The following is a 25439-nucleotide window of genomic DNA, read 5'->3' on the forward strand; positions in this document are numbered from 1 at the left end:
AGACTTTTAGAGACAATGATCGTAAAAGTATGAGTATAATGAAATGAGATACCTTAAGGTACTTTAAATCATCTTTTATTGATTTACTTTATATGTACGTTTTACACATTGATAGGTAGGTACATATAAATATGTAAATTTTTTACTCAACATGTATTCTAATTATTGATTAAACATGTTAATAGTTATACTTAGGTAAATACTTAACTTCTCATGATTGTTAAGCCAAAGCAATCATCATGATTCGGATCAATAACAGGGCGATTATAAAATCTAGCAAATGTTTCTGAGGTAGAACTCCAGCCCGCAGTTTTGCGTATTAAGTCTAAACTGACCCCGGACCTGTGCGCAGCAGAAGAGGCAGCATGCCGAGTGCTATGCGCAGTGAACGATGACGTATCAATTCCGCTTAAGGTTAAAACATTTTTAATCCATCTACTTAATGTTTGCGTGCCGACTTGCTTATGAGGTTTTTTAAAACTGATAAAAAGACATTCCGCCTGATTTCTAATATTTTTAGTCTTTTGTAAATAAGAGTTGATTGTTCTTGCCGGGCAAATCTCTGGTTTCTCATTAAAAAAGGGCAAGATCAGTACTGGTTGTGTAGAACCAATTCGCGACGTCTTAATGAGGTCTGGGATTTTAATTTTAATTTTATCGGAGCAATTTTCGATGTTACATATTTTAATATTAGCTAGTGTTTGTGCTCTATGTGATGTTACGAGAGCCAAAAGTGTTATTAATTTTTTAGATATCTGTTCGAGAGATAAATCTTCATTGGGATACCATTTTCCCAAATAATCTAAAACGACTGACGGATCCCAGGTTTCGGTGTATTTAGGAAGTGGAGGTCTAGAACGAAACACTCCTTTAAAAAATCTTTTCAAGTCATCATTATCGGAAAGTTTTTCATTAGCAATCAACGAAAGCGCGGATCTACAAGAATTCAATGTTCCGTATTGGGCACCTTTATTAAACATTATTGTTAAAAATCTTATGATTTCTGGAATTGATACATCATAAATGTTCAATTTATTTTCTATACAATAAATGAACCACTTTTTATAACACCCTTCATACTGTTTGTATGAGTTATTAGATAATGAATCCAACAGTATGTGTGTGGAAGATGGTGGGACACCTCTTCTTATCATCGCTTCGCGGATAATATTCCGGCCACCAGGGTAGTCTGTGAGCGCACCTGCCGTCGGCTGGAAGTGGCAGATAAAATTAGATTATTATTTGCTTCTAGTACCAAAAGTTTTGAAACCAGTAAACTTTTGAAAAGAGGGTACCACGGTTGTGTGGGCCATTGTGGTACCACCATTATGCCTCTGGCTTTATCATTAATAATCTTTCTTAACGATTTTAATATCATACTAAAAGGAGGAAAGGCATAGAAGTAATATTTGGACCAGGAGACTGTAAATGCATTTATTGCATACGCGTCGGGGTCTCTGTGCCATGATACATAAATCGAACATTTATTATTTATTCTACTAGCAAATAAATCAATATTAGGGCATCCAAATTCATTAACAATTCTTTGGAATGCGTAGTCAGCAAGTTCCCACTCGATATCCGGATGAGTGCGTCGCGACTCCTGATCCGCTATACAATTATCCGCAGAGCGAATGTATGAAGCATATACAAATAGTTCTCTCGTTTCGCAATATTGCCAAAGTTGCCTTGTGATTTCTGTCAAATGGGGGAACTGAATACCTCCCATTCTATTAATGTAGGAGATAGCGGTGGTATTATCGATGCGAAGAAGGATTTGTTTATTGTACAAGTTTCTTGTAAATATTTTGAGGCCGATAAATGCAGCCATAATTTCTAGTTGGTTTATATGGCTTTTGCGTTCCTCTGCATTCCAAGGACCACTGGCCTTCTGGTCTCCACACGCTACTCCCCACCCAGTAGTTGAGGCGTCAGAGAAAATTTCTAATGCGTAATAATCTGCTTTGATTTTACAGTTACAATTTTCTATTATATTTTTCCACCATTCAAAGTCTTTTTGCAAGTTGTTTGGGATAGTCATAAATCTATCGTAATTTTCTTCATCTTTTAAATTTAGAAATTTGCATCTTTCGAAAAGTTTCGTGTAAAGCCAGCCGTATTCGACGGCTGGACATGCAGATGTAAGGAGACCTACGAAACTTGCGAAATCTCTTATCTTGCATCGTTTAATTGAAGAGAATTTTTTAATTTCATTTTTTATTTTTAATGTTTTTTCTTTTGGTAGGGTAACTTCCAATTTATTTGAATTTATTACATATCCCAAAAACTTGCATGACTTGGAAGGGTTGAGATTACTCTTTTCTTTATTTATAATAAAGCCTAACGAGGTAAGTAGCTTTTTGGTATTTTCTATATTTTGAACACATTCATTATAATTTTTTCCGATAAGTAATAAATCATCGAGATATATGGTGGATATATAACCACATGACCTTAGCAACTTCACTACTGGTTTCATAACTTTTGTAAATACAAAAGGGGCGGTATTTAATCCGAACGGAAGGACATTAAATTCAAAAATATTATTTTCGAACTGAAATCTGAGGTATTTCCTGTCGGTTTCATGTATCTTAATCAGGAAATAAGCGTCCTTTAAATCTAATGTACTGAGATAACAGTCTTTGGAGATTAACTTTAAGGCAGTGCGCAAGTCCTCTAATTTGAAATGAGATGTATCTATGAATTGGTTTAATGATTTAAGATTTAAAATAAATCTCATTTTTCCATTCGGCTTGGGTATTAGAAAAATAGGCGACAAAAATTGATCGTCTCGCGCCTCACATTGTGAAATAGCTCCAATGGACAGTAAATCTAAAATAGATTCACGTATGTGTATTTTTTCTTGACTGGAGTAGTTTCTTGTACTTGGTGGTACTAATTGAGAAACTGGTTTGGAAAATGGAATTTTATAACCCTCGATATATGATAATACCAGAGGATCATTTGTAAGCATTTGCCATTGAGTATAAAATTTAGCTAGTCTACCTCCTGGTATTACCGTGGCTAACGATGTCTGTAGCTCGTCCTGTAGTGCTGCTGATGCTGCGATGGCCTCGAGGTGTGCCTGGGCCGATGACTCGTCGAGGTCGCAGGCTCCTTCGCTCGTGACGGTCCTGGCTGCCTGCGCGCTGGACCCGGCTTCCAGTTTAAATTTTTATTTGTACTGGGATTAGGCTTTTTAGCCTGAGGTTTAGGTGCCGGAATTTTTAGGTCTGCTCCAGATTTGGTAATGGCTTTAGCCGATTTTAAAGTGTCTGCCAAGTTTTCACTAAATAAAAACTTGTCGATTTTTGTATTTTGAAGCTGATCCTTCATTTCTTTCTTCATGGCATTTAATAAGAAATTTCGCCTTGTAATAGTGTCAGCATGTTGACAATCGCATAAGATTCTAGTTGAATCAATGAGAAGTTTCAACAAAGGTGTATTTTTCTCTTTGTTTTGCATAAGGATCGTTATAGCCTCGCTAAGGCAACTAATAGCAGAGGTAAGTTGCTTTTGTTTATTCTCAATAGCTTTGTCGCGTTTAATTACAACATCCGATACCGCGGCCTTGACTTCAGCGTTCATTTCAGGAGGATCTATTAATTTGCAGTTATCAGGTGTCAAATATCTCTCCTTGAATTCTTTGCGCAACTCTTTCGTCAATCCGTTTGTTGCGCAATGTTCTAATCTAATTGACAAGTCTTTTTGTATATCTTTTCCGTATTGCTTAACCGAATTGGGATCAGTACCCAGTATTTCCATCAAATCAGCATCTAATGTTTCTTCTGGTTCAGGTATCTGTTGTTCAGTATTCTCGATGGCGGGGGAGGCTTGAGACTCCAAAGGTGGGCTGGCAGGAGCAGCCGGAGCAGCAGGATTAGCTGTCGCGCCAGGAGCCGGCTGTGGCTGTGCTGTAGGCACGGTGACGGCAGGCTTCGATGTGATGAGCACAGGCTGAGAAACTTCATCGGATAACGAACCATCTGTTTGGTTCGGTTCCGGTAACGCACCATTGGCATCATCCTCAGGAATCGCCCATGCGTCTAAAAGGTCCGTGTCTGAAAAGGAGACACAGCCTTATGACCACCTTGTAGTATACAATAACTGTGTAAGTGGCAGTCGCAAGTTTATTTAACAAGAACTGCCCCCAAACTGTTATTCCACACTTTTTAGTGTACTACGGTCACTATACGTCATACGTAACAAACACGTATTCTAAAAAATGCAATGCATTTTTATTTACACTTTACGTAAATAGTCGGCAGAACAGTCCCAATGCATAGCAAGTACTGCCCGGTGCCGAGAACTGTATTGTTTACAATTACGTATTACATTCCTACACTATAGGTACCTACTTATAGTTTTAATTACGGTATTATATTCATTAACTATAAATAAAGTAATATAACCTACTTTGTTCAAGAAGAAACAGTCCCACCGTACTGTCCGCAGCTCAAACATAAGTAGTTAGGTACCATGTACGAAAACAGGATAAGTAAGTAGCAGAATTACCTATAGTGACTACTAAACGTTGGTATTAAGTTATTTTTATTTTGCAATTAGTCCGTTGCAAAATACAATTTGCTATTTAAAAGCAAATAAATTTACCGAACGATGTTTACATAGAACTTGTTACAATTAAACAAGGTTGTATATGGCATACCTGATTCATCCTGCGAGATCGATGAGTCACGATGTTTGTCCCGATCAGGTGCTCGTAATTTCTTCTCGAGTCGTTTTATCTTCTTTAAAAGATAGTCGTAACTATCCTTATCCTTTTCACGTTTCCGTTTAGGCATTGTAACAACTTTAATCACTGATTTATCACTTTAACACGGGAGCGCGATGTGAAACGGCGGGGCACTAAAAAGCGAATGAAGTACGGGTAGATAGTTGGGAGCGGGTAAGTAACCTACCTTCAAAAAAAAAAAAAAAAAAAAAAAAAAAAAAAAAAAAAAATCAAATAAAATTCTCAAAAAAGTGTGAAATGGCATGCGCTACGCGATACTACATGTGTCTATTATGCTAATATAGAGGACGAAACCGAGTATAATACTCTTTATAGAACTTATGGCGGTATATTACCGCACTTGTTGGGTAATGAGCTCATTATGCAACTATGTCAAAAAAAATCCCCTCACTAGCTCGGAAACACGTGTTTTACCCTTTAATGCCAGCGGATAAAAACGCAGTTTATACACTAGTGGGTAAAATAATTTGACCTTAAATATAGTCAAAATAACTGCTTTAAAATTGGTAAAAGTGAGTGAATCTAGTAATGAAGATGATTTAACATCTGTGGAACTACTGGAAGCAGTGATAAACGCATTTTTTGCGTTGTAAGGTAGTTTCCTCGCTATAGTGAGGGGAAAAGTGTTGTGTTACATTCGGGTGCAAATGTATTTTACTTCTGGTGTGTTAAAAAACTCGCAAGTTCAGGATTCTGTTCTCGTGAAATGTGAAACATGCGAGTGGTTACTCGCTTCGCTCGTGGTTCAACTATAGATTCCTTTCATTTGCTCGTTTTTCAATTCCACACTCGGCGTTAAAATACAACTTTGCCCCCTTGTATAACAAATAACTATTAAAGGCCATATGTACAGTCAAGTGCAAAAATGTTTTTCGCAAAAATCGTCTCATAAATATACGCTCTATTTTCGACATATTTTTGAGTAAGATGTGTACACCCATATTTTTGCACTTGACTGTACTCTAAAACGTTGTACGATATATGTGCGACTAAGTAATTCGCAGCTCGTATTTAAAACACTGTTTGTGTTACAATATTGCAATATATGCCAACAGATATGCTTTCAAAAGTTGTTTATTTTGCTCCAGATAATTTTGCTTGTTTGCATTATTTGTTTGCTTATGCTAATTGCTAATAAAATTGTTATTGATATTTTAATATCCTTATATTTTGAGCGCTGGTGGCCTAGTGGTAAGAGCGTGCGACTTTCGATTCGGAGGTCGCGGGTTCGAACCCCGGCTCGTACCAATGAGTTTTTCGGAACTTATGTGCGAAATGTCATTTGATATTTGCCAGTCGCTTTTTGGGTGAAGGAAAACATCGTGAGGAAACCAGACTAATTCCATTAAGGCCTAGTTACCCTTCGGTTGGAAGGTCAGATGGCAGTCGCTTTCGTAAAAGCAGTGCCTACGCCAAATCTTGGAATTAGTTGTCAGAGCGGACCCCAGGCTCCCATGAGCCGTGGCAAATGCCGGGATAACGCAAGAGGATGATTTTAATCTCCTTCCTCCTATAACCGATTCCTACCTATAATTATATGTCAATAAACATTGACTAACTCGGCCCTTTCTTTGTTCCACGCTAATCATTGGACGTTATAGTCTACGAGATAGGCTGTGTAGGTACATACTAACATTAATTATTTACTAACAACTTAGTTTCAAGTTTGAAGTTTCTTTATTTGGCCAAGTAACAAAACACGTTACATCTAGCAAGTCAATTACAGGTCATTGCTAAAACTACTCATGCAATGTCTTAAAATAGCTTATATAAAACAAAGATATAATTCATATAATATATCTTATATTTCCTTAAAACGACATTCGAAGATTATTTCAACTCATTCATCCCTTAATATCTCATAATATGTGCCGTTTTCAAGCAAAAGGCCCCACATTTTCGCTTAAACATAAGGATGATCTCGCAGATAATTCTCATAAAGCCACGAACAAAAATCGTCCTGGTGATAAGCGAAAATTTGGTAACTTTTATTCGAGAACGTCACATATTGAGATATCATATATCGTCACTACTTTGAAAAAAAATCTCGTATCTCACGCTGCTCCTCAAAGTTAAAACGCAGTAAGTCTATATGCATTCCATACATACTTACTACAATTTTCTTTTCATTGACAGACGAAGATACAAGTTTTTTTTAAAGTAGTGACGATATTGAATATTTTAGTTTTGTAGTTTACTAATTATTATTATCCTATCCACAGGCTTCGCAAGTCCAGCAAACTCGGGTTACTTCGATCATGAGCGAACCACAGAGGGCGCTACTGTCCACCATTACTACTGGACGAGAACTTATTAAGCATACAGAGGAGAGCCTTAGCAGGGTGCGTTTGCCGTCATTTGATTTTTAACAACATTTAAACATAGATAGATAGATAGAATACACTTTATTGGCACACCTCAGCAAAAGATTCAGTGGAGACAAAGCAAATGATTATAAATAGAGGCAGACAACAGGCGGTCTTATCGCTAAAGAGCAATCTCTACCAGACAACCTTTGGGTGCTTCGAAATAAAAAAAAACATAATTATTCTAATTTCCAACACACAAATTGAATAAACATACACATATAAGAGAATATAAATAGACTTACATAAACATGCTTGCATGCAAACATGTTTTCGAAATATTCTTTCTACTGTAAATAAGTGGTAGGAGAACTAAAAAATTGCATAGAATTTTATTGAAGTAAACTAATTACTTAAAATTTACAAAAGTCCAATATCTAAGTTGACAAAGATTTTGACAGTCCCGCCAGTGGAGGATTGACCCTTAAATGCATGGTGATGTATATTATATGCATCATGTATTTTTGATTCTATTGACTAAATCTTTGTCAAGGTCATGCATTTAAGGGTTAAGTTCAACTACGAAGGCCCGATAGGGCATCAAACTTACAAAAGGGCTTATAATTTAGAGTGTACCTTGTTTTGTCAGATGTATTGTCCACATTATGCTTAAAATTACAATGGTATTTCAAATACGAAGACCTGGGGGCCGATTTTTGAGTCTCACGGCGTTCGAATTAAGAAAATTGTCACTGGAAATAATAGGCAATTCACCGTTTTCAACCGGTATTTTAGTGACAGTGAGACTCAAAAATCGGCCCCCTGATAGATATATACTCTAGTTGTCGAGTCACGGCATTAAATTGCAAGCCTTTCGCATTTTTAGACAAATATAAAATGTATTCTCAAAATATTTTATATTCACCAGGCGACCCTGCCATCTCTCGGGCAAGACGCAGCCTCTGTCAAATGGAAGCAAGTGACCATGGATACTTCCAAGCAAGTTGTGACGTCACAGATCGCCGCTATGAACGCTGCCACTGCGCAAGTCGTCACACTCACCTCAGGTTTGCAACATAAGTCTAGGCAGCAAACGAGCTGGCGAGCCGCCTGATGGGAAGCAATCATCGCCGTCCATGGACATAAGCAGCATCAGGGGAGTCTCTTATGCGTTGCCGGCCTTAAGAACCCTAAATACCTGCTTCTCGAAGAACCCCATGTCATGTATATCAATCACGCCGACAAGGTGCAAATATAAAAAGTGAAAAAAATGTTTTATTAGCCCCCCAGTACACTTAAAGTGGCGTGGTTTTTTTTTTTTCATTTCAACCCTAACGTGTGATATATTGTTGGATAGGTATTTAAAAATGAATAGGGGTTTACTCAAAATATCTTTTTGATAATGGCTCATATTTTCGGAAGTAATCGCTCCTAAAGTAAAAAAAAAGTAATTTATAATATTAGTATGTATGTAAGATTATAATGTGTTCTTATTTCAGGTTCTACAGAAGAAGTTGACCATACGGCGGTTGGTGCAGCTATAACCACCATCACCAGCAACCTGCCCGAGATGACCAAAGGTAAGCATAACGTTCTAATTCGATTCTTTGGTTGACACCAAAGAGGATCGAGTATTATAGAGAGTTACTGTCGAAGTAAAATGTGTAATCACAGTGCATAGACTACCATCTCTCGACACAGCCTTAAAACTTTTGAATCTCAGTTTTGACAATTTGACCCATATTCTTAGCTTGATATGTTTTAAAATGTCAAATATTAATATTAGCGCCATCTAGCCGAGCGTCCCCCAAAGGTATATCGCCATCTAGGTCACCGTACCTTTTTCTGTATGGTTTTGAGGTACGTTTTCTTCTTAGACTTTATCTGTCCATACGGAGTTACATATTTGATTAGAAGGCACATGAGTCTAATTTGTTCTTTCCCACAGGTGTCCAAATGATCGCTGCTCTTATGGAGGATGACGACAACGGGGATCGTTTACTAGATGCCACCAGGAAGCTGTGCTCCGCTTTCAGTGACCTGCTGAAGGCTGCTGAGCCTGAGACCAAGGAGGTAATCTATCGCTACACTTACCTATATTTTAGAGAGCTTGACTTAAGAAAGATAAGGATTTTCTATTGTTTATAATTTCACCCGTGTGGTGACGGGTTAAGAATTTCACCACCCCCTTTCTTCCCGTGGGTGTCGTAGAAGGCGACTGTGGGATATGGGTTAAATTGTGGCGTAGGCGAGCGGCTGGCAACCTGTCACTGCAATGTCACAGTTTCGTTTTCTATCGCCCCTTATTTGCCAAGAGTGACACTGAAACTTGAGTAGTTTCCTGTGCTCTGCCTACCCCTTCATGGGGTACAGGCGTGATTGTATGTATGTATGTATGTTATAATTTCACTCATCCTCCTTGCGTTATCCCGGCATTTGCCACGGCTCATGGGAGCCTGGGGTCCGTTCTGACAACTAATTCCAAGATTTGGCGTAGACACTAGTTTTACGAAACGACTACCATCTGACCTTCCAACTCGAAGGGTAGCTAGACTTTATTGGAATTAGTCCGGTTTCCTCACGATGTTTTCCTTCACCGAAAAGCGACTGGTAAATATCAAATGACATTTCACACATAAGTTCCGAAAAACTCATTGGTACGAGCCGGGGTTCGAACCCGCGACCCGCGATATGTTTATAATTTCAGTATTGGGGATTTTTAAAAAGGATTTTATAATGATTTCATAACATCAAAAAATATATGATCAGTTTGTTTACACAAAGTACGAGTAGTAAATGCCATTTTTTTGAAGGAAGGTTACTAAGATTTCACGATGAACTTGAGGTTGCAAAGATTCATTAAGTATACCTATGTAAAATGCTGTCATATTGGCTTATGTAGCTACGAAAAACGTTACCTTACTTGGCACTTTTCCGTTAGTCTACCTACAACTAAGACATATGAGGGCATTTTAATTTGGGTCCCCCAATTAGCAAGAGTTGTTGAACTTTAACTTTAGTTAGAACTTAGAATCAGTATATAATAGTATCAATTGTAATTTCAATTCAATTTTAAATATTTTCTAAATATGTCCATGTGGCGTGTAAAAGTGCCCCTGTGGCCTATTTGATGAATAAATTATTTTGATTTTGAACAAAAATTAAGTCACTGTCAGTTTTGTGACGGCAATTAAGCATAAAATCTGTCTAAAAATTTACTTTTCTACATTCTGAATGTAGATTATCGCTTAAAGTTTATGTCATTAACAGAAAAACAGTATTTTTATTGAAATTTCATGCTTAATTATCGTTACAAAACTGACAGTGAGTTAATTTTTGTTAACAACTTTCGCTAATTGGGGGGTCCCAAATTCTGAAAATGCCCATAATGGTGATAATAAATTTTCCCTTAATTCCATAATAATTCTCGTATATTTTTTGTCATATTCAATGCACACTTCCAAATTCCAGCCTCGCCAGAGCCTCCTGAACGCCGCGTCCCGCGTCGGCGAGGCGTCCACCTCGGTCCTCCACACCATCGGGGACGAGGAAGACAAGGAGACACAGGTAAAGCCCTCTACTCTCTACCGCAAGCTCCACTACTGCTACGAGAACTTCTACAAGGCCTTCTTCAGAGACAACAAGGACTACGACACCGACTTCGACAAGTACAACGATGATGGCATCTATGAAGATATAGATACTGGCCATTGGAAACTCGATGTTATACAGGAGGAGAGTGATTCTGATTATTATAGGAGTCTCGATTATTGTAATGCTGTTTTTAAACCTGGGGATAAAGCTATTGTTGAAGAGAATACAGTTAACATTGAGGATATTTTGAATGATTGTGAAGGTTATTTAGAAGGTAATAAAGTTGATGCTGAAAATACTAATCTAAATGTAAATAAAGATGAAAAAGTTTTGAATGATGTTGATAAAGACGCTAAAGATACTAATCTAAATAATGATAGTCCGAAGCTATATCCTAAAACTGTTTCTGATAAAATATACAATTTCAAAAGAGATTTCTCTAATCACGACTATGTTAATATCAATTTTGAGAAACCGCGATCTAAAAATGATGTTTTACGTGAAAGGTTCTTTATGGCAGATAATGTTGAGAAGAATAAGATTAATGAGCAAATCAATAAGCAGAATGGTGGTAAAATTGAATGTCATAGTATCCGTAATGATGTTACTAAAGCTGGTCCTGATGTTAAAGTATCAGGGGCTTTAAATATGAAATTATTAAACAACTTGGATAAATATAATAGAGTATTAACTACAACAGAAACGTTTATGGAAAAAGCAGAAGCTAGCTTCACTAAAAACGAAATCAATCTCAAAAGAGACGATTTCGAAACGTTCGTTAAGAAAAGCGAAAAATATTACACAACGGAAATGCGTGATAGAAAAACTACAGTAGAATTAGACAGTGATAATAAAGGGAAAACTGAAATACGTATTTTCTATAATCCTACATTTAGGAACACAACTACAAATTTCTTAAAAGGATTCTGTCAGTATTGCAAAAGAAAATGTCCAAGAACTCAGCAGAAATGTTGTCCAAAATGTGTTTGTCTTGAGATTGAGTTAAAAGCTATTTGGAAGGAGAATTGGTTGAATATATTGTTGTTTTTGGCGTTGGTTGTCGCGTTTTTAGCGTTGTTGGTCCAGTGCTTTGTGTCTAAAGATGTTTGTGAGAAGGAAGATAAGTGTTTTGAGATGACGAGCAAGTAAAGACAGATGGAGTGAGAAAAGTATGAAAAGAGAAAGAGGGAAGATCTGAGTGATGTTCTGATGTTTGAGGTGCATGTTGCTTGGAATTGGTTTATTGAAAAAGAGTAACCTATTGATTTTTAAAAGATGATTTATCCAAAAAATTTGACGCATTTTCATTTGGGTGTGTTATTTCCAAAACGTTAAATTTACAAAGGTTAAGGAGGAGGAGGAGGAGGTTGTACAGGAGGTTGCAATTGTTAATTTTCTGACAAATAAGAAATATACCTATCATAAGTATCCAATACATGCCACAACTACATACCACTGTAATTGTGAGCATTTGTGGACAATATTTGCATAAGGGCCGCTTGCACCAACGAAAATGGAGGGTTAACCCACCGTTTTATATGGAATTTGACAGTTGACAGCCCACTAACCCTGAGTTAAGTGGTTGGAGCAAGTGGGCCCACCGCTAAATCTAACAAAAGTACTTAACTATTTGATCTTATATCATAGTACTTAAAATAATGACGTCGTTATTTCACAGTAGGAAATAATCTTAGTCGCCGAATCTCATGTGATGACATGACAATTTTGAATCACTGTTTTTAGCTGTATTTATGCTTTTATTCCATATTATTTTTCGATCAGCAAATCGAAACCCCTGAATATAAATGTGTTTTAGCAATATTCAAAGATGATGGCAGAAATCAATTAAAAAATATGTGACTGAAAAAAAATTATAACAATATCTATTGTGATATTAGATTTGAGATTTTTCTCGAAACATTATAATTGTCATATTTGATTTTAATTTACTGATTCGGGGTTTTACTTTGCCTGATTCAACTTTGCTGTCGTTTTCCTTTTACTTTCAAGTTTCGTCTTTCAATCCTATCAAGAAATAATTATTTAAAAGACAAAGTTTAAGGAAAAAGACTGCTATAATGACTTAGTTGTTAGGTTTTATTTTTAGCATGACAAAGTAGTATAGACTGCTGTGTATACAAAACCGTCACATGGCATTTGACTACCTGGAACCTCAGATCTTATTTTGACCCACGAAAAAGAGTAATAATGTATAATTTGACATTATTTTTGACGAGCATAAGAATCTATATATTATTAATTATATCGTTGTCTGAGTACCCACAACACAAGCCTTCTTGACCTTACCGTGGGCCTCAGTCAATCTGTGTAAGAATGTCCTGTAAATATTTATTTATTTATACTGAAACTGATGACTAAATAATTGTATTGTCTTAATGGTTATGTGACGGTACATAGTATTATCATAAACCATGTATATTTATGTTCATTTGAAAGACTTACGTCTTGCCATACACGAGCCATATTTTACCTGATTTTTCATTGTTATTTTATAGTTTTGTTAACATTATACAGTGCTTAACTAATCTAGTCTTACGTTACTATTTTTGGATTTTGTTATAAATTATATTAATTTAATAAGATGGTTATTGGCATTTAAAAGTATTATTTAACAAAATTACCAGTATTTTTGGGATTAGTGAAATACATCTATGAGTTACTAAAATTCTAAATTTTAATATTAAGTTTAAAAGATACTAAAAACTAGTCATATGTGAACTAATTACTTAAATGAAGCATTTATTGGTTGGTATTGGTGAAGTAACTCATTCATGTAATTTAAGTCAAAATCAATATAGAAATTGCCTTACTGATAACTTTATTTTCTTATTATAATTATAAACTGAAATAGATATCATACACGAAAGAAAAACCGACAAGGCCCACTGGTGGCCGAGCCGGAAATCGAACCCGGGTCTTTAACTTATGCGGCTATTTTCTTATATTTGGCCAAATACGAAATTAACTTGGTTTATGTTTTAAATACATAAAAAAACTTTTGTGAGGCAATTTAATATGGCTTTGTTTTGGTTTTTTATTTATTAAAAATTGTACAGTGACCCAATTTTTTTACAAGTTAATTTATTTTTTGTTCGGTTTTTACACATGTTTATTTTGTAACAGTTTTTACATTGTTATTATTTATTTTTGTTACTCATTAAGTTTTCACCCTGTATACTGGTTTTAACAGCTATTTTCATATTGTACTTATTTTTTTATACTCACGATTTTATTACTATCTTGACTGCTTTATAATGGGTAAGTTTTTCTAATATTTTCGCAATATTCGGTGTAATTTTTTTGTTATTATTTAAATTGAATTCCAACACTAGCAGAGACATATGTAACTCCGTATAGACGGATAAAGTCTAAGAAAAAAACGTACCTCAAAGCCCTAGAGAAAGAAGCACGGTGGCCTAGATGGCATTACACCTTTGGGGAACGCTCGGCTAGATGGCGCTAATAATAATTTTTGAACAAATCGAAATAAATAAAATCCCCAACCCGCGTTACAGCACCGCGGTGATTACAGACATTACAGTTCAAGAACTTTTGATAATGCAGACCTCCCAGGATTGGGACGAACATAAACAAAATAATTGTTAAAATCATATATACATACAATCACGCCTGTATCCCATAAAGGGGTAGGCAGAGCACATTAAACTACTCAGTTTCAGTGCCACTCTTGGCACTTAAGGGGTTGAAATAAATCAAGATATTGCAGTGACAGGTTGCCAGCCTCTCGCCTACGCCACAATATAACCCATATCCCACAGTCGACTTCTACGACACTGACGGGAAGAAAAGGGGTGGTGAAATTCGGAACGTGACGAAAAACTAACTTGTTGACCCAAGAGTATACCGATTTTACATGTTTTAATATGTCTCACGGTTTTGTTCTTATGTCTCTTCAGTATTTTTAATTGTTACCCATTGTAAAGCAGTCATATTGGTGATGGTTATTTTATTTTTAGCATGCGCCATGGATTATTTTTGTTAATACATTTGCTTGACCGGGAACCTTGGTTTTATTTACACTAACTGTCCAAAGCACAAGTAAATGTAGTGGCAAGAATAATTCATGACGTTGTAGGAAAAACGATCATTTGTAACAGACTTATTGAAGTATCTAACGATATGTATAAAATACATTCATTGGTCCCTTTTTTAAGTAGAAAATTGCTGTTTAATATGGTCACAGAATATATAATAGTATGAGAACAGAAGGCTCACTCCTTTGATATTCACAAAATGACGCCATTCTAAATTCTTACCTACAATTTTATTAACAAACGGACTCCACGTGAGCAGCCGATATTGAATTCTATTGCGACGCGCGAAGGTCGTCAGCGTCACCACTGAATAGGCCGCGAACTCGCGGCCCCGGCATGTACTTGTAGCGCGGCGATAGATTCGCGGAGTGAGCCGCCCCTGATATTGTCTTAGTAAGATTTGAATGAATGTGTGCAATCGTTCATTCATTCAAAAATGATTTTTGTACAGAACTATGAAAGTTTATTACCTAATGATTGTTTTTCCATAAAAGGTAATTTTATATCTACAGAGAGAAACAAAAAAATAATTCCGTTGTATGCAAAATGGGGGTAGAAATGTAATCAAGTATAAATAGAGAGTCAATAAGAAATACTAACTATCCCTAAAGTAAAAGGAAATTGTATAAATATACCTCTACAACGTGGGCACACCTCGGACTGGCGATCAAATATATTGAAAGAGGCGCGTTCCTAGCACAGCCTAAGCTCGTGTAGGTGAACGCGTACTATGCTTGTATGAGTGAGATATGACAGGTCGACTGTTCGTGTTTTTGACGGGCGGTAACTGTGAGGTAACCGAGAGGGGGTGGGCGGCACTTTCAGGGGAGCGGGAGTGGCCATACTGTACGATAGTACCCTTTATTATACTGTGACGTGGGTATACTAAAGCCTAACCAGAAATATATAACTACGCGCCATGTTGCGGAATTTCATTACAACTATTTTCTTCATACTATACTGAACTGTCACCGCATACATCAGAATAACAGCTTGACAATCCATACTAATATAAATGAGAAAGTGTGTGTCTGTTTGTTTGTCCGTCTTTCACGGCAAAACGGAGCGACGTATTGACGTGATTTTTTAAGCGGAAATAGTTGAAGGGATGGAGAGTGACGTAGAATACTTTTTGTCTCAATAAAGCCTAAATCAATAAAGCCTAAAAAAGGTTGGCAACTCCTTGTTTATCATATGCCGGTCTTGCCTTTCTCTTTTATGCCGGACTTTCTGAGTAGGCACAATTTCTAAGTTACATATTTCAGAACATAAAACTAGAAATTGAGCGCGTTTTGAGTAGATTAATACTACTAGTCAGAAAGAACGGTTAAATGACTACGTTACATACACAACATACGAATATTCCGACTGCTTCTATTTTATTTTAATTTTTTGCGGAACCATGTTGAACTCGATGTTCGAGTTCGAAACACGAATCAAGTTTATTGTTAACTAGTGTTTGTCCTAGAGATAGGTATTGAAGACCAATGGATTAAGGATGAAAAACTGCTTTACCTCCAGAGGTGTGAGAGGCGTAGATATATAAACACAAAAGTTATAGTCAATAGACGGTCTTTCCGGGTAGACGGTCTTCTCCACACTGACCTTAATTGGGTTTTTGAGAATCTCTTATATACGAAATGAAATCAAAATGTATTTCAAAATAAAATCCAAATATAGGTACAATTACAAATAAATTTAAAATGATATAATTAATATGATATAATGATATGATACAATAATCCATACTAATATTATAAATGCGAAAGTAACTCTGTCTGTCTATCTGTCTGTCTGTCTGTCTGTTACGCTTTCCCGCTTAAACCACGCAACCGATTTTGATGAAATTTGGAACAGACAATCTTTAGACCCTGAGACAGAACATAGGCTACTTTTTGTTTCGAAAAAAAGGGATGAAGGGGTTGAAAAAGAGGTTGAAAGTTTGTATGGGATTTCTTAATTTTAAAAGATAAAACCATGAAACTTTATATTTTAGCACTTGATAAGAAATCATTAAACATCTTGATAAGGTCGAACGCGATTAATTAACATTATTTTTACCTTTTTTCTTTTTTTTGTGTGTCGTGCGGTGGGAAATAAACATTAACTAAAAGCGGGTAGATTATATTTATTTGTCTACCCCGAACATTTATATAAATTAATATCGGGTAGTTTTGTGTTGTTTACATCTCCGGTGACATTTTGCTGGGACGTCAGTCTTCCGCGAGCACGGCCAGTGCAACCTGGCCGAAACGTTGGGAAAAAAGGTAAAAATAATGTTAATTAATCGCGTTCGACCTGTATGTGACTTGAAATATCTGTACAAAGCGCGAGAACTTAGTGTTATCTTGATAAGGGATAGGGATAGCGATAGGGATAGCGATAGCGATAGGGATAGGGATACGGATAATATGGGTATCGTTAGAGGGATACGGATAATCGGTCGGCGGTCACTTACAATCAATGTGCTCTAAGACGATCGTTGTTTGCTTGCTTGAAGATTACGTTTGCGATAAGTATAAGCAAAATGTAAAAAATTGTAAGGGATAATAGAAAAAAGTACTTTTTACCCACCGATCATAGTGTCGAAATACGGGCTATGTGGGATGTTTATAAAGGTTTCCCCAGCGTATATAGAATTACCTACGCTGTGGTCGATGTGTAATATTTCTACAATCATTGCAAGCAAAAGTATTTTGTGCAATCGAAATAATCGCAGATAAATATACCTACAGAGAAACCTACGGATCCAAATGAAAATTTTAATGAATACTTTTATTACGCGGGCGAAGCCGCGGGTAAAAGCTAGTTTATAAAATAAGCCTATGGTAAGTTTTTTTAGCAGTCCAATGATCTATTTTCTAACTTAACATTTAACTACAGCAGGCAGGCAAGTATGGTCGCGCGATAAATGTTATGCCGTCTCTATCGCACTATTTCACTATCGCACTATTTGTAAGTGCGATAGAGACGGCCAGATGTTTTATCATTTATCGCGCGACCATACTTGCCTGCCAAGTTTATTTAAAATATAATTCAGTTTTACAAATAAAAATCAAATTATTCACCCCATCATTTCTCCCTTAGGACATCCTCCTGTCGCTGGCTAAGGCCGTGGCCAACACGACGGCGGCGCTGGTGCTGAAGGCGAAGAACGTGGCCGCGCAGTGCCGCGACGAGCAGCCGCTGCAGAACTCCATCATCGCCGCCGCCACGCACTGCGCGCTCGCCACCAGCCAACTAGTCGCCTGTGCTAAGGTAATTTAAAAGACTAAAAATTGCATTTCGTAGCGAAATAATTTTAGCTAAAAATTGTCAAAATAAAGAACTGTTTGATTGCCAAATTTGGTGGAGCAAAACCGAGATCAGTTATTAACCCCTCGAATGCCTGGTCCCGTATCCGTCACATACATATTGGACTTTAATTAAAAATCAGAGGTTAATTCAATAGCAAATTCCAGGGGTTCATGAAACAAGTCATGAGATTAAATGCAATGTAGTCTAAGGGTCCACTGAAAATCAGCGTCGTGGCACTATGTGCTCCGACACATACTGAGTGGCATCCTTTTTGGAACAACAATCTGTACATTTACCACTTATGCAACTGCAAAGATGTAACGTGTTGTTTCGAATAAATTTTATTTCATTTCAATGCGACGGTTACTAATCAAGTATTCGCTTGCCCTGAACAAGCTAAAGGTTCTGAATATTATTCTAAAACTAAAATTATTAGTAAAACAAGATGTTATACTTTGTCCCCTTGTGAAACAAAATGCTTAACCCTTCATTTGTCTGCAGGTGGTAGCCCCAACTCTCCACAACCCGCAATGCCGCGAGCAACTCACATCCGCCGCCCGCCTGGTCGCTCGAGCCGTCGAGAAGCTCGTGGACAGCTGCCGCGCCGCCGAGGGCGTCGCTCCGCAGAACGTGGAGCAGCTCACCGCTGCTGCTAAACGAGTTTCTGAAGAGCTGGAGAGGCTGTTGCAGCATTGTCACACTGGTAAGTCATCAATCAAAGCTCCAGAGGTCATGTTCCTCGGAAAAATCTTAACAGCGCGACGTAGGATGTCTCCCGCACGGTACAGCGACATCTAGTGAGTGATTCAGTAACTAGAGTTGCTCCACAGAGTGTAGAACAACTTACTGCTGCTGCTAAACGAGTTTCTGAAGAGCTGGAGAGGCTGCTCTGCTACAGCAATGTCATATTGGTACTTCATCTTAAGGTAATAAGAGAAAGGGTCATCATGTTCTGCGGAACAATCTTAACAGCGCAATGCAGAATTTCTCACGCATGGTACAGCGACATCTAGTGCGTGATTCGGTAACTGGAGATGTAGATAAACTGGTCGACAGTGTTGTTCTAATGAAAACTGTGTACGTTTTAACGAACTTGTTTGTTTTTGTCCTATTATTTGCTAGATAAGATGCGCAATAATGAGGAGGCCTGTGCAAGTGTCTAGGCATGTCACAATCATTCATATGTGAGAAAGAGAAAACAAATATCATCTTCTCGCTCTCATGTATGACATTCTTTATCTGTGTAATGGACTAATAGGGTGGCGCCATCTGTCATAACCTTTGAGTGGGCCTCCTCTCCTCATTATACAGAGTGGGGCCTGTAACAAAGGCGAAGAATTGAACTGTAGGCTATTCTCCTTATACTGATCAACATTTGTTCAGTGCCTTTTAAAAATTATGAAGTCTTTAAATTTTTAATTTTTCATACAAAATAAATATTAGCTTCAATGTACGCCATTATTGTTGTCATTGACGTTGTCTGTCACACTTTAGACTTAGGGGGCGTCCATTAATCGCGTCATACGTTTTTGGCTTATTTTAGACCCCCCCCTCCCCCATGGTGATCTTTGGTGATATTTTCAGGACCCCCCCCCCCCTGGCCAATATGACGTGTAATTTTTTGGCAACTTAAGTAGACTTTTTTCCAACCCACGAATCAACCAAATTTTGGCGCGAAATTCAAATTTTCTATGCCCTCATTGTTAAGGTTCCCTACCTCAAAAAGGAAACCACTGAACCGAAACTACTGAACCGATTAACTTGTTTGGCACACATATGTAAACTTATGACCCAAAGACGGCCATGTAATTTAAATAAAATAAAAAAAAACAACTATAGGGGCCACTTTTGGGGGGTAAAAGTGAAAAAGAAATCAAAGTTTTTTGAAATAGTTTTTTAGCGTGTTACATATCAAATGAAAGAGCGTTAATTGGGCCATTTTTTTTTTCAAAGTTGTCCACCCCACTTTTTTTTTATTTGGAATTTTTTATGTGCTTTCCACTCAGAATCGCGAGCTCTTTCAATCCTAATAGGAGTAAAAAAGTGTCCCAAGGTTTTTCCCTATTCCGTTACTATTTTTTCATACATTTTGTATGGCGGTAACGGAATGGAAGGTCTAAAAAAATATGGAAATCTTGGGACATTTTTTTCTCCTATCACGATCAAAAGACCTCGCGATTCTGAATATGAATCGCGTAAAAAATACCCATGTTACAAAAAAGTGGGGTGGACAACTTAGACAAAAAATGGCCCTTATACGTATTTCAGAAATATGTTTTTAATAATTTTCAGTCAAGTAATTTTCAAGTAATTTAAGAAAACAGGCAAAAATGACCATTCCCTTATCTCCGAAACTAATTAGCATAAAATTTTCAAAAAATACTTGAGGTAGCCTTTAATGTATAGATTACAAGAAAACCTATTAGAAATATATAGTCAAGCCTAAATTGGACTTAAAAGAAAAAACTCAAATTACGAATTTCACTCACTGGGGCTGCAAGGAGTTACCAAATCTTTTGAAAGTGTTGAGTGCGTTTGAATATTACATGTACATTCATTTTTGTTTCGTCTTTTTAGGGTTCCGTAGTCAATTATAGTTTCGCCATGTCTGTCTATCCGTCCGTCCGTCCGTCCGTCCGCGGATAATTTCAGTGACCGTTAGCACTAGAAAGCTGAAATTTGGTACCAATATGTATATCAATCACGCCAACTAAGTGGTAAAATAAAAACCCCCCCTACATGTAAAGTGGGGACTGTTTTTTTTCCGACCCCAATGTGTGATATATTGTTGGATAGGTATTTAAAAATGAATAAGGGTTTATTAAAATCGTTTTTTGATAATAATATTTTCAGTTTGATAATAATATTTTCGGAAATAATCGCTCCTAAAGGAAAAAAAAAGCATCCCCCCCTCTAACCGTTTTAAAAAAAAAGTAAGCGTAAAGTAGAACTTTATAAAGACTTACTAAGAAAATTGTTTTGAACTTGATAGGTTAAGTGGTTTTTGATAAAAATACGGAAAACTACGGAACCCTACACTGAGCGTGGCTCGACACGCTATTGGCCGGTTTTTTATAAATTGTTCAAATAATCGATTATTTTATTTTCAAAAATTACTTAGCGCCTCCAGAAGGCGCTTGAGCTTCTTGTGATGTAAGGAACCCTTGCAACACGAGTCCAACTCACACTTGGCCGGTTTTTAAGTATTATGGCTCATCTATGATTCCGCCAACGTCAAGGTTTAGGTTAGGAAGGCACGCGTTTTTTGAAGACAGTTGGCCGGTGAGCTCTACATTTGTCAAATTTGCCGCCTTTTTTCAGTGCCATGATTAGGTTGACCGTCTATAACCGACTGTCCGTGTACACGTGATGAGGTCAAACTAAATAATCTTTGAGAATTAAAAATAACCGACTGCACACAGCTCTTTTTTTCTCACTTGATGGTCTCATCGGAAGATCAGCGCTGGAAGTCACCAGCAACACGCTGATGAGGCCATTTCGTGGCACTTCATTCTTTTCTGTTTGTGTTGTAATGTCAGTAATGTGTAATGAATCTTGACTGTGTTCACGAATAAATTATATTCTGTTCTCTTTGCACTGCAGAACGCATTTTCTGACTGTAAAAGTTGATATAAAAATAGCTCAGAAATATGTTTTTTCTTTACGTCAGTGTAACAAAAAAAATACACGTGATATGTTCCTAACCCCCCCACCCCCCATGGTGATATTTGGTGATTTTTTCATGACCCCCTCCCCCCCCTATGCAGTATGACGCGATTAATGGACGCCCCCTTAACAGAATTCGCAATACATTACCTCTTAGAAAAAACTTTCAAGGGTGATAAAAATCAAAATACAAGTTATTTTTAAAAGTCGCCGAACAAATGTTGATCAGTATAAGGAGAATAGCCTAGAGTTCAATTCTTCGCCTTTGTTACAGGCCCCACTCTGTATATAGAAATTGATGACTCCGTACAAATATCATAGATGTTACATAATAGTTTTTATTATAACCAAAGACATATATAACTCCGTATAGACAGATAAAGTCTAAGAAAAAAACGTACCTCAGTACCATACAGAAAAAGGTACGGTGGCCTAGATGGCATTACACCTTTGGGGTACGCTCAGCTAGATGGCGCTAATATTAATATTCGTCATTTTAACACATATCAAGCTAGGAATATGGGCCAAATTGTCAAAACTGAGGTTCAAAAGTTCTAAGCTTGTATCAAGAGATGGCAGTCTATGCACTGTGATTACACATTTTACTTCGACAGTAACTCTGTATAATACCACAGTATAATAAAGAGTACTATCGTACAGTATGGCCAGTCCCGCTCCCCGCTGAAAGTGTCGCCCACCCCCTCTCGGTTACCTCACAGTTACCGCCTGTCAAAAACGCGAACAGTCGACCTGTCATATCTCACTCATACAGGCATAGTACGCGTTCACCTACACGAGCTTAGACTGTGTGCTAGGAACGCGCCTCTTTCATATATTTGATCGCCAGTGTCCGAGGTGTGATAATACTCGATCCTCTTTGATTATCCATACTAATATTATAAATGGGAAAGTGTGTGTGTCTGTTTGTTTGTCCGTCCTTCACGGCAAAACGGAGCGAGGAATTGTCGTGATCTTTTAAGTGGAGATAGTTAAAGGGATGGAGAGTGACATAGGCTACTTTTTGTCTCTTTCTAACGCGAGAGAAGCCGCGAGCATAAGCTAGTAACATATAAATTTGTCAACAGACCGCCGAGCTCAGCCCAGCGTGACAGAGCGCTCCGTGGAAACCGTGATGACGGCCAGCGAACGGGTGGTCGAAGCTCACGACCCTGCCGAGATGGTGCGCCAAGCCAGATTACTTGGCCAAGCAACTGCCCATTTGATTACTAATATCAAGGTAAGAAACAGAACTGGTGAACTAAATTGTGGCGTAGGCGAGAGGCTGGCAACCTGTCACTGCAATGTCACAGTTTCGTTTTCTTTCAACCCCTTATTTGCCAAGAGTGGCACTGAAGCTTTAGTAGTTTCATGTGCTCTGCCTACTCCTTTATGGGATACAGGCGTGATTGTATATATGTATGAAAATTCACACTTCACATTTCTATAGAAGACAATTGCTTTAACTTACACTAGGAAATAACAAACTAAAAAGTATATATGTATGAAACAGAACTTTTAGTTGGTAGCACATAAAACTCCCGTAAGACTCAAACAGTTTTCTTTGCCTCTTCAATAGGGATAACGACTACAATAAAAAATGGCATTCTGTTTAGTCCGTCAGTTAGATCTTCCAAAAACACTGAACAGATATTTTTCGCTTTTCTAATTAATGAAAAAATACAAAAATATAGAACATCAAAGTTCCGGAGTGGGGGCTTGTGACGTCACTTATAAGAAGTAACCTAGGCGTGACGTCACGCGAAACTTCAACGCACCGTACCGTCGTCATTTTTCGTTTACGAGAAAAAAGAAAAAATACGTGTCTAAAATTCTTTGATAATCTAACTGACGGACTAATTAGTTTTTTTTTAGTCGTTCACCATCATCATCATATCAGAGTTTTAAATGATTCACGGTTAGTTTTACTCTTCTAGTACACCACTTTGTACCTTGGTTCGTTGAATCTCCAAATAATACCCCAAAGGTATCACATTGTTTCATTAATCACTTGATTCCAGTTGGTTGATCCTATATCGTATATCATTTATTTTTCCCCTCACTAGCTCGGAAACACGTGTTTTGTCCTTTAATACCAGCGGGTAAAAACGCATTTTATCCACTAGTGGGTAAAGTAATTTGACCTTGAATAAAATCAAATTAACTGTTTTAAAATTGATAAAAGTAGCTGAATCTAGTAATAAAGATGATTTACCACCTGTGGAACTACTGGAAGCAGTGATAAACGCATTTTTTGCGTTGTAGTTTCCTCGCTATAGTGAGGGGAAAAGTTTTGTGTTACACTCGGGTGCAAATGTATTTTACTTCTCGTGTGTTAAAAAACTCGCAAGATCAGGATTCTATTCTCGAACCACTCGCTTCGCTCGTGGTTCAACTATAGAATCCTTTCACTTGCTCGTTTTCCAATTCCACAGTCGGCGTTAAAACACAACTTTGCCCCCTTGTATAACAAATAACTATTGTTTATTCAGACGGAAGCCGAGAAACAGCCATCAGACGCCCAGCGCAAACTGTTGGCAGCCGCTAAGCTGTTAGCTGACGCCACTGCAAGAATGGTAGAAGCGGCGCGACAATGTGCTACCTCACCACAGGTATTTATTTAATTTTTTCTACTCCCGTGTTGTTATTCGTCATTTACCGTCTCGTGCATAGATCGTTAAAACACTACATAAAAGATGCCCGCCCCCGGCCGGCGCCCCGCGCACCCACGCATACGATATAGCTCTTACAGCATTGTTAGGTAGCCGTTAAGGGATATAGCGGGCCGCGGGGCGCCGGCCGGGGGCGGGCGGCGGCGCGGTGAGTGCGAGCGACAGGGTGAGTGCAGAAACATTGCAGAGGACAAGTCAAAATACTTATAGGAAACAGTGCGAATTTCATGATATAGTTATTCTAGAAAACTATTCAAAAGTAAGTGCATGGTCGTAGAAAAAGTATTGTATGCAACGGTGTTTAACTGAGTCAAAAAATACTCGTGTCGTCTTAATAACAATTTTCGGCTTCGCCTCAAATTGTTACCCACGTCACTCGTCTTTTTTGACCTCCTTTAAACGCCTGTTGCATAAAATACTATTAATTTCTTAATAAATATGCACATGATAGTAATAATGGGCACTTTATTCTTTAAGTATTCTTTAAGTCGTTAGTAGTATTTAGGGTTCTCAAAGGTCGGCAACGCATAAGTGGCTCCCCTGATGTTGCTTATGTCCATGGGCGGCGATGACTGCTTACCATCAGGTGGCTCGTCTGCTCTTTTTGACGACCGAGCTTAGCTCGGTTCTATTTTATTAAAGCGCGTCTTTAGACTAAAAAAAGCTTTATTTCTTGCCGGGATTTGAATCCTGACACCTGTGTGCATTGCGACTATTAAACCGACGCATTTATGACGGAGCTTTGCGATTAATGCAAAAGAAAAACGCACGAAAACTCGAAAAATCGCGTTTTCCGGGACCTAAGGCTAAGCTAGATCGATTTCTTATCCCCGAAAACCCCCCACATAACAAATTTCAGCGAAATCGTTAGAGCGGTCTCCGAGATCGCCGGTATGTATATATAAACACGGTTGAACAATAAAGATCTATCTATCTAAATCTAAAAAATATACAAGAATTGCTCGTTTAAAGGTATAAGATACTGGAAGAGAAAGGATTCTTTATCAGTCAACACATCTTATAAATTAGAAACACACAGGTCGCATTTGCCAACCTATCTTCTATTATTGATTTCTGA

At 37.6% G+C, this 25439-nt stretch overlaps 2 protein-coding genes across 14 annotated transcripts in view; one reads left to right on the forward strand and one right to left on the reverse strand.

The window, feature by feature from the left end:
* LOC125238646 (talin-1) overlaps window positions 1-25439 on the forward strand; it is a 158267-nt gene that overhangs the window by 49565 nt on the left and 83263 nt on the right. For all 12 annotated transcript variants that reach the window (XM_048146022.1, XM_048146021.1, XM_048146013.1 and 9 more), the window contains 9 exons: window positions 6976-7095; window positions 7988-8126; window positions 8559-8639; window positions 9008-9132; window positions 10531-10626; window positions 17817-17987; window positions 18528-18729; window positions 22778-22929; window positions 24182-24301. In XM_048146022.1, the coding sequence (XP_048001979.1) occupies window positions 6976-7095; window positions 7988-8126; window positions 8559-8639; window positions 9008-9132; window positions 10531-10626; window positions 17817-17987; window positions 18528-18729; window positions 22778-22929; window positions 24182-24301 (1206 nt within the window). The remainder of the gene's footprint in view (window positions 1-6975; window positions 7096-7987; window positions 8127-8558; window positions 8640-9007; window positions 9133-10530; window positions 10627-17816; window positions 17988-18527; window positions 18730-22777; window positions 22930-24181; window positions 24302-25439) is intronic.
* Window positions 210-4901, reverse strand: LOC125238647. 2 transcript variants are annotated; one of them, XM_048146025.1, is made up of 3 exons: window positions 4667-4901; window positions 3020-4061; window positions 210-1211 (listed from the first exon to the last, which is right to left on the reverse strand). In XM_048146025.1, the coding sequence occupies exons 1-2, from the start codon at window positions 4800-4802 to the stop codon at window positions 3025-3027; spliced, it is 1173 nt and encodes a 390-aa protein (XP_048001982.1). In that variant the 5' UTR covers window positions 4803-4901; the 3' UTR covers window positions 210-1211; window positions 3020-3024. The 2 variants fall into 2 exon arrangements, with proteins under 2 accessions (XP_048001982.1, XP_048001983.1); XM_048146026.1 differs by having other exon boundaries at window positions 3007-4061.

Source organism: Leguminivora glycinivorella, chromosome 24 (genome assembly GCF_023078275.1).
Source record: "Leguminivora glycinivorella isolate SPB_JAAS2020 chromosome 24, LegGlyc_1.1, whole genome shotgun sequence".
NCBI classification, from domain to species: domain Eukaryota; kingdom Metazoa; phylum Arthropoda; class Insecta; order Lepidoptera; family Tortricidae; genus Leguminivora; species Leguminivora glycinivorella.

Bases quoted from the DNA above. Each gene is read 5' to 3' on its own strand.
- LOC125238647 (XM_048146025.1), bottom strand. From the start codon at position 4,802: ATGCCTAAACGGAAACGTGAAAAGGATAAGGATAGTTACGACTATCTT. The intron at 4,062-4,666 runs GTATGCCATATA...TCTCCTTTTCAG, and splicing joins GATCTCGCAGGATGAATCAG to ACACGGACCTTTTAGACGCA.